Source organism: Ursus maritimus, unplaced genomic scaffold (assembly GCF_017311325.1).
Source record: "Ursus maritimus isolate PB19 unplaced genomic scaffold, ASM1731132v1 scaffold_12, whole genome shotgun sequence".
NCBI classification, from domain to species: Eukaryota; Metazoa; Chordata; class Mammalia; order Carnivora; family Ursidae; genus Ursus; species Ursus maritimus.
In genome coordinates, this window is record NW_024423564.1 from 32777429 (window position 1) to 32790020 (window position 12592).

Here is a 12592-nt window from a genome sequence, read left to right on the forward strand (position 1 = left end):
AGTCACTAAAGGAATTTCACAGTTGCTTAAAATAGCTTCACTTTTGTAGTGTGTATGTAGCATCAATACATGAACTGATTCTTCAAAGGAAACAAATAGAAGTCTTCAACAGATTATTCTAATTAGAATATAAAAACATTATTCACTAAGAAGCTTTTTTTAAAGATGTGAATAATGTTTGGCAGCAGTTCTAGTTCACTGAAAGAATCACTAAGACTCCTGCATAGCAACACAAATACTTACTTAATAATGGCCACTAACATTTGTTAAGTTATTATATGAGGGTGCTGTTCCACGTCCTTTATCTGAATTAATTTATATAATCTTCACAACAGCTCTGAGGTAAGTACCATTATTATCCCCATTTCATAGTTGAGCCTAAGGCATAGAGATCTTACCTAAAGTTATTCAGCTAGTATATGGTTATAAATATATGTATCATATCTATGTAACAGAAATCTTAAAATATTTTGTGTAATTTAACTGAACTGAAAATATTTAATTTTTGGTATTCTCTAAATGTGACATTTCATCTATCTTTAATTTAAAAATGTCAGTTTTTTTAGGTATTTACAGATTAGGATCAAGGTTCTATCTAAGCATATTAAAACATTTTATCACATTTGCAGATTACAATATTTAAAAAGGAAATAAACCCTTAAAGTAATTCATGATCTGTGTCCAGGCTGCCTTGCAGCTACATTTCCTAGACATACCTACCTCAGAGTCAAAATAAACTTTGTTTATACATTAAATATTTCTTCTTGGTGTAGTCTTCGAGAATGTGAAAGTAAGACAATAGTCACTGTCCTCAAGGAGTCAAGTAGAAGAAATAGGCATGGAAATAGAATGCAGTTGGCAGGATATTTTTTTAGGCTAAGACATAATATCCAGTGTTAGGTAACCACTAAAAGAATTAGAAATAAAAGTTGGAAAGAGGATAGAATCAATAAATTTTGTAAAGTTGATATATTCAGAACTCTATTTATAGCCACGTTAATCACTATGGAAGTGATCAACAGAAGAACTAAAAACTGTTCCAAAGTTATTGACTGGCAGGTGGGAGGCAAGAGGAAAATTGTTTACTACTTCTTTTATACCCTTCTGTACAGTTTCTTTATTATTTCCAGATGCATTGGTTTCTTTTAAAAATTCAGTGAGAAGTATGCTGTAAACAAAATATACTCAGGTGCTATGAAAGCACACAGAAGGAGGGACATACAACCTTTTGACCGTTGAGGTAAATAGTACCACTTGCTTATACAGAAGTTGCTGTTATATGCTAACTTGGAAAATAATTAGGAGAAAGTCCTCTCAGACGAAAAAGTTAGTGAAAAGGCAAAGTCATGAAAAAGATGGCTGTGTTAGATAAATCAAGATAGCTTGGTTATGAGAGATGATGCTGGTTAGGAAGGTAGGGCCTTTGTGTTTTGATAAGAAGTTTGGACTCTGTCCTGTAGTCAGGGAACAAAATTAAAAGATATAAACAGTGAACTGGCATCAGATTTGTATTTCAATGAATTTTGTTGTCTGTGTGAAGAATAGTGATAGGACAGTTAATTTTATTTTTCTGTTGCCGGAAGAAAAACTTATATTGCCGTTTTCCAGAGGCAAGGTAAAAGGGCTTAAGCCAACATATTGGTAGTAAAAATGGAGAAGGGACAGATCTGAAACAGATTTGGGCAATGAAACCTTCAGGATTTATCAATTTACTGGATTGGAAGGGGTGAGTAAAGATACTTGAGAAACTGGTAGTCTCAACAAAAGAAGGCTACAGTAGACTTCAACTAGTTACAAGGTAGCCCCTTAATGCAATGTGGGGGATGGGAGAAGGGACAGTAAGGAGAATAACTCTTCATAAAAGCATACCCCTTAAGTACAAACTGCCTTTTCAGTCTTCTTGTTGGAGAAATAAGTGTTAAAAGCTTATCTGGGTACGGTAATGAATTCTAAAATTGATTAGTGTGCTTGTCAAAAAGTGGGCAAAAAATAAAAATGTGTGGAACAGCCTAGTGTCTTTTGTTCTACTTTCATATTGACACTCTTAATATTTAAGCTTTTGGATTATTATAGCTTTATTTTTGCATCTTAGTATTTATTAGGTGATTCCCCTCTTTAGTTTTATAGAGAGCAACCATAATGTAATTTGTGCCAGTTGCTTTGTTTCAGATATTTGCGCCTTTCTTAAAGATGATCACAATTGCCCATTTTGTGACAAATAATGATGTTCAGTATTGGTATGGTAATAACACTAACAGAATTGAATTCTCTTTTGAAAAGCAGCTTTTGCTGCCATATGATAGCACCCCTGTGGTCTGTTTTTGAAGCTATTGAGTATTTGGGTGTTGACCCATATTTTGTCTGGATCTCAGTTTTTCAAATTAAGAGGAAAATGGGTTGTATTTTTCAAACATTTAGGAGCAAAAAGCATTGAATTTTTATTGAGTACTGTATACTAAATACTTTGCCATTTTCTAAAATATTTTTACTTATTACCAAGGGGCTAGTTGGTTTTATTTTTAAACTACTTACTAAGATACTCAAGCTCGGGATGCCTGGGTGGCTCAGTCAGTTGAGCGTCTCCCTTCGGCTCAGGTCATGATCTCAGGGTCCTGGGATCGAGCCAGCATCGCGCTCCTTGCTCAGTGGGGAGCTTCTCCCTCTGCCTACCACTATGCCTACTTGTGATTTCTCTCTCTCTTTCTCTCCCTCTCACTCTCACTCCGTGAAATAGATAAAATCTTCAGGGGAAAAAAAAAGATATTCAAGCTCGGGGTCATTTTTACCAGTTCTTTGGATGTTTTGACCTCAGGAAGTACAGTGGTGGTGTGTCAGGTTATTTCCCTTCATTCTATGATATTTCCTAAATATTAGAATTGTATGCATTGTTCCCAGGTAATGACCCTGGATTATTCATACCAGTAACTCTAGATGGGGAGGGGGGTGTATCTGTGGGTGTATTTGTTTTCAGGTGAAAGTCTAATCATTACAGTCCTAACTCTTCGTTATGAAATTCTCTTTGTTTTAGGTACATGAACAAATTCTGTTATCACAATATTGGAATAAACCTTCTGTTCTCCCTCACATTTCATAGTTGGAATGGTCTAATTTAGAATGTGGTGATGTCAAAGAAACATTTTATTTCTTGGTTTTTGTTTCCTTTTATTGTACTTTAATACATTTTCAATGAGCTTTTTAATGGAACAGTGATCGTATCTTAATGAAAGATTCCTCCAGTGTATTCTTACTTTCTCAGAACTTAAATTAAGGTAGATGTTACCTTGCTTGTTTCGAACCTTTCTCAATCTCAAGGCAGAAACTAAAGATACAAAAATAAATAGCACTTTAATAGTGTAGTACAATAAGCTTTAAACTTAGCTTCCTTAGACATAGTCATTGCTTTGTTTTTTCAGAGTTCATTAGAAAGCACCTAAAAATAGTGTAATCTCAAGGATATAATATTAGAGAATTGTATTAACCAACTTCATTTGCTAAAATTGGAAAGCTAAACTTCCCTAATCCTCCATATTTCATTCATTGTTCCTTTGTAAGAATGCCATTAGTCAAAGTGTATGCAAGTGTCAACAGATAAACCAACTGTCTTACACATCTGCTACTTCAGTGACTTGAAATGAAATCTTGACAGAATCTTTACTACTAGATCTCAAAAAATTTAGTGCACTAATTGTCCATGTGTAGTTGTGGCTTGCTGCTTCTAGCACTCTGTGCATTTTGAAAAATATCTTAAAATATGGGAATGATTTTTTTAAAGATTTTATTTATTTATTTGACAGAGACAGCGAGAGAAGGAACACAAGTTGGGGGGAGCTGGAGAGGGAGAACCAGGTTACCGCCTGATCAGGGAGCCTGACGCAGGACTAGATCCCAGAACCCTAAGATCATGACCTGAGCTGAAGGCAGACGGTTAACCAACTGAGCCACCCAGCCGCCCCAAAAAATTTGGGAATGATTTGATGATGAATAATGAATTAAAATTTTAAGACATCAGCAGATTACCAAACATATAGTTTTGGTTGAAAACATTTCCCTAAGAATTAACTGGCCAAATTTTGCTAAAAAATAGCTTCCGTGTGATTTATTTTTTCACTATAAAAGGGAATAAAATTGGGTTTTAAGAAAGTATACTGGATGCAATTAATGGTTGGAAGAATGGCTCACTTATATATTTGAGTGCATAATTGTTTTTGTTTAAGAGCTCTAAATACTGTAATACTCTGCTTTTGTCGTGTTCTAGCCGTACTTCCTTATTTTTAAAATCCCTGCATTTAAGGGCAAGCCGTCAGTAGACCTAGAAAATAGTTACTCCCCATATCTGAATTCTCTTCAGCAGTTAAAATTTTTCCTTTGTTCACCTAACATTAGAGCATTATCCTCATATTGCTACTTAATATTCAAAGTTTTTTCAATTTTTTCTGATAGTAGTACAGTTTATTAATGCTCAAGTTTTGCCTTTAAATAAAAGAGGATTTCAAAAATAAGAGTGTGTGGTTTGTAAGCAGTGTTTCATAAGGGAAGTAAACAATATTACAGCATTTGTCTCGCTCTGGTCAATGCTTACTTGGTTTATCTTTTAGAATTGGTTAGTCTCTTGAGCAAAAAGCCTATGTACTGTTTGTTCATTTTGCAATTTTTGCCTTATTAATACTCGAGTATAGTCCAAGGCAGTGATTCTCACCCCTGCCTGTTCATTACAATCACTTGGGTACCTTTAAAAGTAGTAATAGTAATTAAAGTACTGATACTGCATCTTATCCCCAAGTATCCTAATTTAATTGGTCTGACATGGAGCAAGTTTACAGATTTGTGGTGGTGGTATGAAAGCAGTAAAAGTTAAATGCAATGCCTTTTTTTTTTTTTAATTCAGAAAATTTATGTAACTCAGAAGTGTCACCTTTGGGGCGCCTGGGTGGCATAGCGGTTGGGCGTCTGCCTTCGGCTCAGGGCGTGATCCCGGCGTTATGGGATCGAGCCCCACATCAGGCTCCTCCGCTGTGAGCCTGCTTCTTCCTCTCCCACTCCCCCTGCTTGTGTTCCCTCTCTCGCTGGCTGTCTCTATCTCTGTCAAATAAATAAATAAAATCTTTAAAAAAAAAAAAGAAGTGTCACCTTTGTTCAATGTTCTAAATTAACCTATTTTGTAATCTGGTTATCTGGTAAGAAACTGCATAGACCTGTTTTGTTTTGTCTTACCTGTTAATCGGAACCATTTTGTAGCCACATGATTTTACTTTAATTACAGCAAAGTTAACACCACAATATTAAGATTTTTGGCTGTTGACTATATATAAAAACCTCATTATTAGCCCTAAAATTTTAAAACAAGAGGTTGGTCAGATTTGTGTGAGAGGAGAAAAAATTATTATACACGGCCTAAGGTATGTTTCCTCTGAATCTGATTGTTAGAGTTTTTATCACAAATGGATGTTGTACTTTGTCAAATGCTGTTTTTGCATATTGAGAAAAAATTTGGTTTTTATCCTTCATTTTGTGAATGTGGCGGATCACATTGATTTTTGAATATCAAATCACCTTTGCGTTCCTGGAATACATCCCTCTTGATCATGGTGAATAATTTTTTTAAGGTACTGTTGGATTCAGTTTGCTAATATCTTGAGGATTTTTGCATCCATGGTCATCAGAGATATTGGCCTGTAGTTTTCCTTTTTTGTCTTTATCTGGTTTTTGGTATCAGGGTAATGCTAGTCTCGTTGAACAAATTTGGAAGGTTTCCTTCCTCTTCTATTTTTTGGAATAGTTTGAGAGGAATAGGTATTAATTCTTTAAATGTTTGGTAGAATACATCTGTAAAGCCATCTGGTCCTGGACTTGTTTGTTGGGAGTTTTTTGAATACTGATTCAAGTTCATTACTAGCAATTGGTCTGTTCAAATTTTCTATTTCTTATTGATCAGTTTTGAAAGGTTGTATGTTTCTAGAAACTTAGCCATTTCGTGATTGTCCAATTTGTTGGCATATAATTTTTCATAATAATCTCCTATAATCCTTTGTATGTGTATGGTGTTAACTTCTCCTTCATTTCTGATTTTGAGTTCTCTCTCTTTTTTTTTTTTTAATGAGTCTGGCTAAAGTTTTATCAATTTTGTTCATGTTTTCAAAGAACAAGCTCCTGGTTTCAGTGATCTGTCCTATTGGGTTTTTAGTCTCCATGTATTTATTTCTGCTCTAATCTGTATTATTTCCTCCCTCCTACTGTCTTTGGGCTTTGTTTCTTCTTTTCCTGTCTCCTTTAGGTTTAAGGTTAGGTTGTTTGAGATTTTTCTTGTTTCTTGAGGTAGGCCTATATTGCTGTAGTCCTCCCTCTTAAAACAATTTTTGCCATATCCCTAAAATTTTGAATCATTGTGTTTTCATTTTCACTTGTCTCCATGTATCTTTCGATATCTTCTTTGATTCTTAGTGGACCCGTTAGTTTTTAGTAGCATGTTATTTGCCTCCATGTATTTGTGTTCTTTCCAGATTTTTTCTTGAGTGATTTTCATACAGTTGTGGTCAGAAAAGATGCGTGATATGATTTCAGTCTTTTCGAATTCATTTGGACTTGTTTGTGGCCTAACGTGATCTTTTCTGGAGAATGCTCCATGTGCACATGAAAAGAATGTGTAGGGGCTCCTGGATGGCTCAGTTGGTTAAGCGTCTGACTCTTGATTTTGACTCAGGTAGTGATCTTGAGTTCATGGTAATCAGCCCCACATAGGGGTCAGCACTTAGCACGGAATCTGCTTGGAATTCTCTCCTTCTCCCTCTGCCCCTCCCCCTTGCTCATGCTTTCGCTCAAATAAAATCTGTAACTAAAAAAAAAGCATATTTCTCTGTTTGGATGGAATGTTCTGAATACATCTGTTAGGCCCATGTGGTCTAATGTATCATTTGTAGCCACTGATTCCTCATTGATTTTCTGTCTGGATGATCTGTACATTGATGTAAGTGGAGGGTTAAAGTCCTTTACTATTGTATTACTGTAAATTTCTTCCTTTATGTTAATAATTGCTTTATGGACTTAGGTGCTCCTATGTTGGGTGCATAGATATTTACAATTTTTATATCCTCTTGTTGGAAATAACAAGTGTTGACAAATATATGGAGAAAAAGGAACCCTCATGCACTGTTTGTAGGAATGCAAATTGGTGTAGCCACTGCGGAAAACAATATGAAGTTTTCTCCAAACTTTAAAAATAGAATCACCATATGATCCAGTAATTCCACTACTGGGTATTTACCCAAAGAAAATGAAAACACTAACTCAAAGAGATATATGCACCCCTGTGTTTATTGCAGCATTATCTACAATAGCCCAGATATGGAAGCCAAGTGTCTGTCGATAGGTGAATGGATAAAGATGTGGTGTATGTATACACACACATACTTGCACACGCACACACAGTGCAATATTACTCAACCATAAAAAATGAAATCTGGCCACTCACTGCAACATGGATGGATCTAGAGGATATAATACTAAGTGAAATAAGTTAGAGAAACACAAATACCATATTATTTCACTCATGTGGAATTTAAGAAAGAAAATGAATGAACAAAGAAAAAAAAAACAGACCCAAATACAAAGAACAGACTGGTGGTTGTCAGAGGATGGAGGTGGGTAGGGGGTTGGCTGAAATAGATAAAGGGGATTAACAGTACACTTATCTTGATGAGCACTAATGTATAGAATTGAACACCTGAAACTAATACAACACTATGTTAATTATACTTTTGTTTTAAAAACCACTTATTTTTAAATGAGGTGGAAATAGGGGATTGAAAAGTCATGTTACTAATAAGGTAAATCAGTTATGAAGCTGAAATAGTTTGATATTTTTGCTTTCCATCAGGAGGATGGTTTAGAAAGTTTAGGAAAACCTGTTAATCATAACTTGTATGGAAATAGGTGTGGACTCCCAAGGGAAAAAATGCAGTTTTGCATATCATTTTTATATTTTTCTAAGGGTGTCCATGTGTTTCCATTTAATTATTTGGGTTAGTATCATATAATGGAATAAGGAACTACTAGTGTCTAGAGAGAGATTGTCTATACAAATGAGCTTCTTGAGGCATACAAAAAAGAGGCCTACCAACTTGTACATAAAAAATAAGTTTGCTGTATAAAAGTTACATAACTTTTTGATTTCCCCTTCATTGGGTAGTTTTCCACAAATGTTGAAGGTCAGCATTTTTTCTATGCCAGTGATGTTACTTTAAAAAGTCCAGATGCTAAGGGGGAAAGTAAAGGAATTACAGGTTTAACCTTTCTAAATCCTTTCATACTTTATGCCCTAGACAATTCCTCTTATAAGTAGCACACATTTTCTTACGTGAATTTGTGTGATGCCAAAGATGTTGATGATTATGTCACTGAAAATTTTATCATAATTTGTAGTTGATTTAAATTACTTATTCATCATGAAAAACCAGTCTTATTCTATGAATACCACAAATTCATAAGTAAAATGCCAACTAGCATGACAAATCATTGCTTTTGGGGGAAGCTGGGTGGCTCAGTCTGTTGAGTATCTGCCTTCAGCTCAGGTCACGATCCCAGGGTCCTGGGATCCAGTCCCGCATCAGGGCTCCTTGCTTGGCGGGGAGCCTGCTTCTCCCTCTCCCTCTGCCTGCTGCTCCCCTGCTTGTGTGTGCACGCATGCTCTTGCTCTATCAGATATAATTTTTTTTTAATTTCATGCTTTTAGAATTTGATATTAATAATGTTAGGCAACTCTGAGATAAATTTTCTTTTTGTTTGCCCTAAACTGAAACTAGGCACAATGTACTCTACAAGTATGTCAAAGGAACCCTAAATATTTTTAGTTATGTAATGAAAATAAAGGTATTTAATTCTGTTAAATGAATAATTCTCTCCATTCAACACACATACATTGAGAAGCTTTGTGTCTAGTTCTGGGGGTAGTTATGATAAATAAGACATTTCCTTTCCACAGTTAAGTTATAGAATATTGATAGTACATTATAAGAACAGAATTGTGTGGTGCCTGGGTGGCTCAGTCAGTTAAGCATCTGCCTTTGGCTAAGGTCATGATCCTGGGGTCCTGGGATCGAGCCCCACATCGGGCTCCCTGCTTAGCGGAGAGCCCTCTCCCTCTGCCACTCCCCCAGCTTGAGGGTGCATGCGTGTGCTTTCTCTCTGTCAAATAAAATCTTTAAAAAAAAAAAAAAAAAAAAACCTGCCGAAAGTGCCTGCAGGATAGGAGATCAACAAAAGTTTTCCTGGACAAAGTCACATCTGACTACCTGTACATTAAAGAACATGTTTCTGGTATTTTTAACCAGTTGTTTTGTGGTACAGAGAAGTGCTTTCCATGAATGCCTTACAAGTCTGCTGGGATACGGAATCCTTCAGTCCTTGCAACAGCCAAATGGGGACTGGGGTGCACAGGGCCCACCAAGCTAGTTATCTCCAGTTATAAGCAGCCTCCTCTTACCCCAGTGCTCCATGAAGTTGTTAACCATTTTCCACGTGTCATGATATGGAGGATGTTGGGAAACAGTGGTGTAGAGAAATGCCATTATGTAAGGTAATGGAATCTCCACTAGAGTTTCCAAGGGATCACAAACTTACAAATAAAAGCTAAATCTAATAACCAAATTTTAATATGGCCTTAACGACTTTTTAACTTTATTAATTCTGATGAGATAGATAGATAAAATAAACTTCACCATTTTAGCTGTCTTTAAGTGTACATGTATCTCTAGAACTCTCTCATCTTCCGAAACTGGAACTCCATTCTCAATATACAGTAGCTCCTAGTCATCCCTCCCCCAGCCCCTGGCAATCACTATTCTACTTTCTGTCTCTCAGCTTGACTGCTCTAAGTTCCTCATAAAAGTGGAATCATACAGTGTTTATCCTTTTGTAATTGCTTTAACTTAGCTTACTATCTGCAAGACTCATACATGTTATAGCATGTGTCTTAATTTTCTCTTTTTAAGATAATATTTCATTATATGTATATACCACATTTTGTTTATCCATTCATTTGTCGGTAGTCATTTGGGTTCCTTCTAACTTCTGCCTAGAAGTTCTATTTTAGAACTTAAAAAGTAAAACCCATCTTTAGTTCTTAGACCTACAGTAAAGTGTAAAAGCTAACAAGAAATAAAATGGCTATGGTATGTTTTTACAATTGCCTGCCTTCTCCTAGAGCCCTAGCGTCCCCATGTCCCGACAAAAAATGGGCAGGCTCTACAGCTGAAAAAAAAGTGAATCCATCGAATCCATTTCAGCTGAATTCATTGCAATAAAATTTTTGCATTAGAGTTTTTTTATAACAAGCTTTTACTATAAAGAAATTGTGCAGGTTCTGTATAGCTAGAAAAGCAGTATTTACCATTTAATTCATTTCAAGTGAATTTCATTAAGGGAAAATACTTGCATTTAAGTTGTTTCTAATGAGGGATTCCTGAGGGCCTCAGTCAGTTAAGTGTCCATTCTTGGTCTTGGCTCAGGTTGTGATGTCATGATCTCATGGTTCGTGAGAGAGAGCCCCACCCACCTCAGGCTCCCTCTGCCCCCCCCCCACAGATGTGTGCACAATCGCTCTCTCTCAAATAAATAAATCTTTAACAAAAATTCTTTCTAATGATATTTTACTGGTTTTCTAATAATATATTTACATAGTATATACTATAATTAAATTTTAAAGGTGTTGAGGTTTTGTTTTAATTTAAAACATTGATTGCTTAATTGTAACCAACCGAAAAGAATTCTCCTTAATTATCTATGTTGGATAGATGAATACAAACCTATGTTCAATTTAGCATTCTAAAAAACTAGGAAATCTTTAGAATTTTGTGAAGAACTTACGAGGACATCTTACCTATTCAAATTCATTGTCAATTCTCCACATCTCCTTCAATCTTTATCCAAGTTGGGCTTAAATGCCTCAATCAGTTAATGTCCATGGGCCTCTATTTCCTCTTCTGTCAGACTCCATAGAACCGTCAGAACTACATAGTTCTCCCAGCTCTGAACATTCGATTCTCTTTATCTGTTTAACTGTCATATTTATTTTAACTGAAATAGCTACATTCTAAAAATTGTAACAGGGGGCGCCTGAGTGGCTCAGTTGGTTAAGCTTCCAACTCGTGATTTCAGCTCAGGTCATGATCGCGGAGTCGTGAGATTGAGCCCGCATGAGGCTCCCAGTGCGGAGTCTGCTTGAAAGACTCTCACCCTCCCTCTCTGCCCTCCCACCCCCACTCGTGCTGTCTCTCTTTCTCTCTTTCCAAAATAAATAAAATCTTAAAAACTGTACCAGTTTTTTTAAATTCTTGTTTTTCTTTTTGCAGCTTTATGCAGGTGCTATTCTTGAAGTTTGTGGATGAAAATTGGGGAGGTTCCCTCAAGTCCAAGGTATGTAAAATTATCTCTAGTAAATTTTCACTTTAATTTAAAATCAACATTTTACAAGAATACTTTCATTAAATATTCCCAAGAATAAGAATTTTTAGAATTATACTTTCTCAACAGTGTATTTTTTTTCCACATTTTGTTTTCATGGAGATAGAGTTTTATAGTAATTGTTGAATACAAGGTTACTTTAAGTAAGCATAATGTATGATACAGCACATGATGAAGTAGTTATTTTCTTAGGAGAGCCTTTCCTTTCCTTAAGTATAAATTATACAAGAGCCTTTGTTTTACCAGATACAAATGTAATCCCTTTAAATAACATACCTTTCTAATATATCTTAAATGTAAATTGATTTATATAAAATGCTTATAAGGAACAGTTGGAGTAAGTGAGCATAGATCTGTGCAAGCGACAGATCGTTAAGAGAATTAATTACCGTAGGACTTGAGGTGTGGAGGAGAGGCAGTCATCCATGTACGTCCTCACAGGAAATTTTAAGGATAAATACATGAAAGGATAATTGTGAAAATGTATTCTTTTGGTTGACATCAAATAAGAATGGAGCTTTGTATCTCCAGAGGACTTGAACTAACACTTTTCTATTCTGTCCTGGCATGTCATTTGAAAATCAGTTTTATAAAACTGAAACTGTATAAAGGTAAAGAAGTGGGGTTTTTTATTTTGTTCTGTTTTGTTTTTTGTAACTGAAATACATGAGTGCTTGTTTTATATACCTTGTTTTTATTTCTGCTGACTGTCTCATGGCTTCTCACCTTGTTTACTTAATGGCAAGAGAATTTTTTGGACTTAACTATCTTTTAAATTACCTGTATTCACACATGCCCTTTATTGCTGACCTAGAATTATTTATAATAACATATTGTTCTTTTTGGCACAGAAATGTAATAGAATAATAGTTTGGCTTGGGGACAGTTTATATGAGGCCCAAAGCAGATACACATCTAAGTAAATACATTCTTTGTCAGAATAAACACATTCTAATATAGCACAGAATATATCTACTTCTGTTAGGGAAAAAATTCCTTATGCTGATTTTTTTTGCCTTCACACTCAGAATTGTACCACAGTTGGTTTTGGTTTTTATATCACTTCTCTAAATGATAGTTTGATCACCCTTATTCCTAGAAATTGCTTTTTAATTATATTACTCATATTTACTGACTT

The 12592-nt window shown here is 35.4% G+C and overlaps 1 protein-coding gene across 1 annotated transcript in view; it reads left to right on the top strand.

The window, feature by feature from the left end:
- Window positions 1-12592, top strand: part of SELENOF (selenoprotein F) — a 50857-nt gene that overhangs the window by 18445 nt on the left and 19820 nt on the right. The window contains exon 3 of the mRNA XM_008690635.2: window positions 11343-11406. Within this exon, the coding sequence (XP_008688857.2) occupies window positions 11343-11406 (64 nt within the window). The remainder of the gene's footprint in view (window positions 1-11342; window positions 11407-12592) is intronic.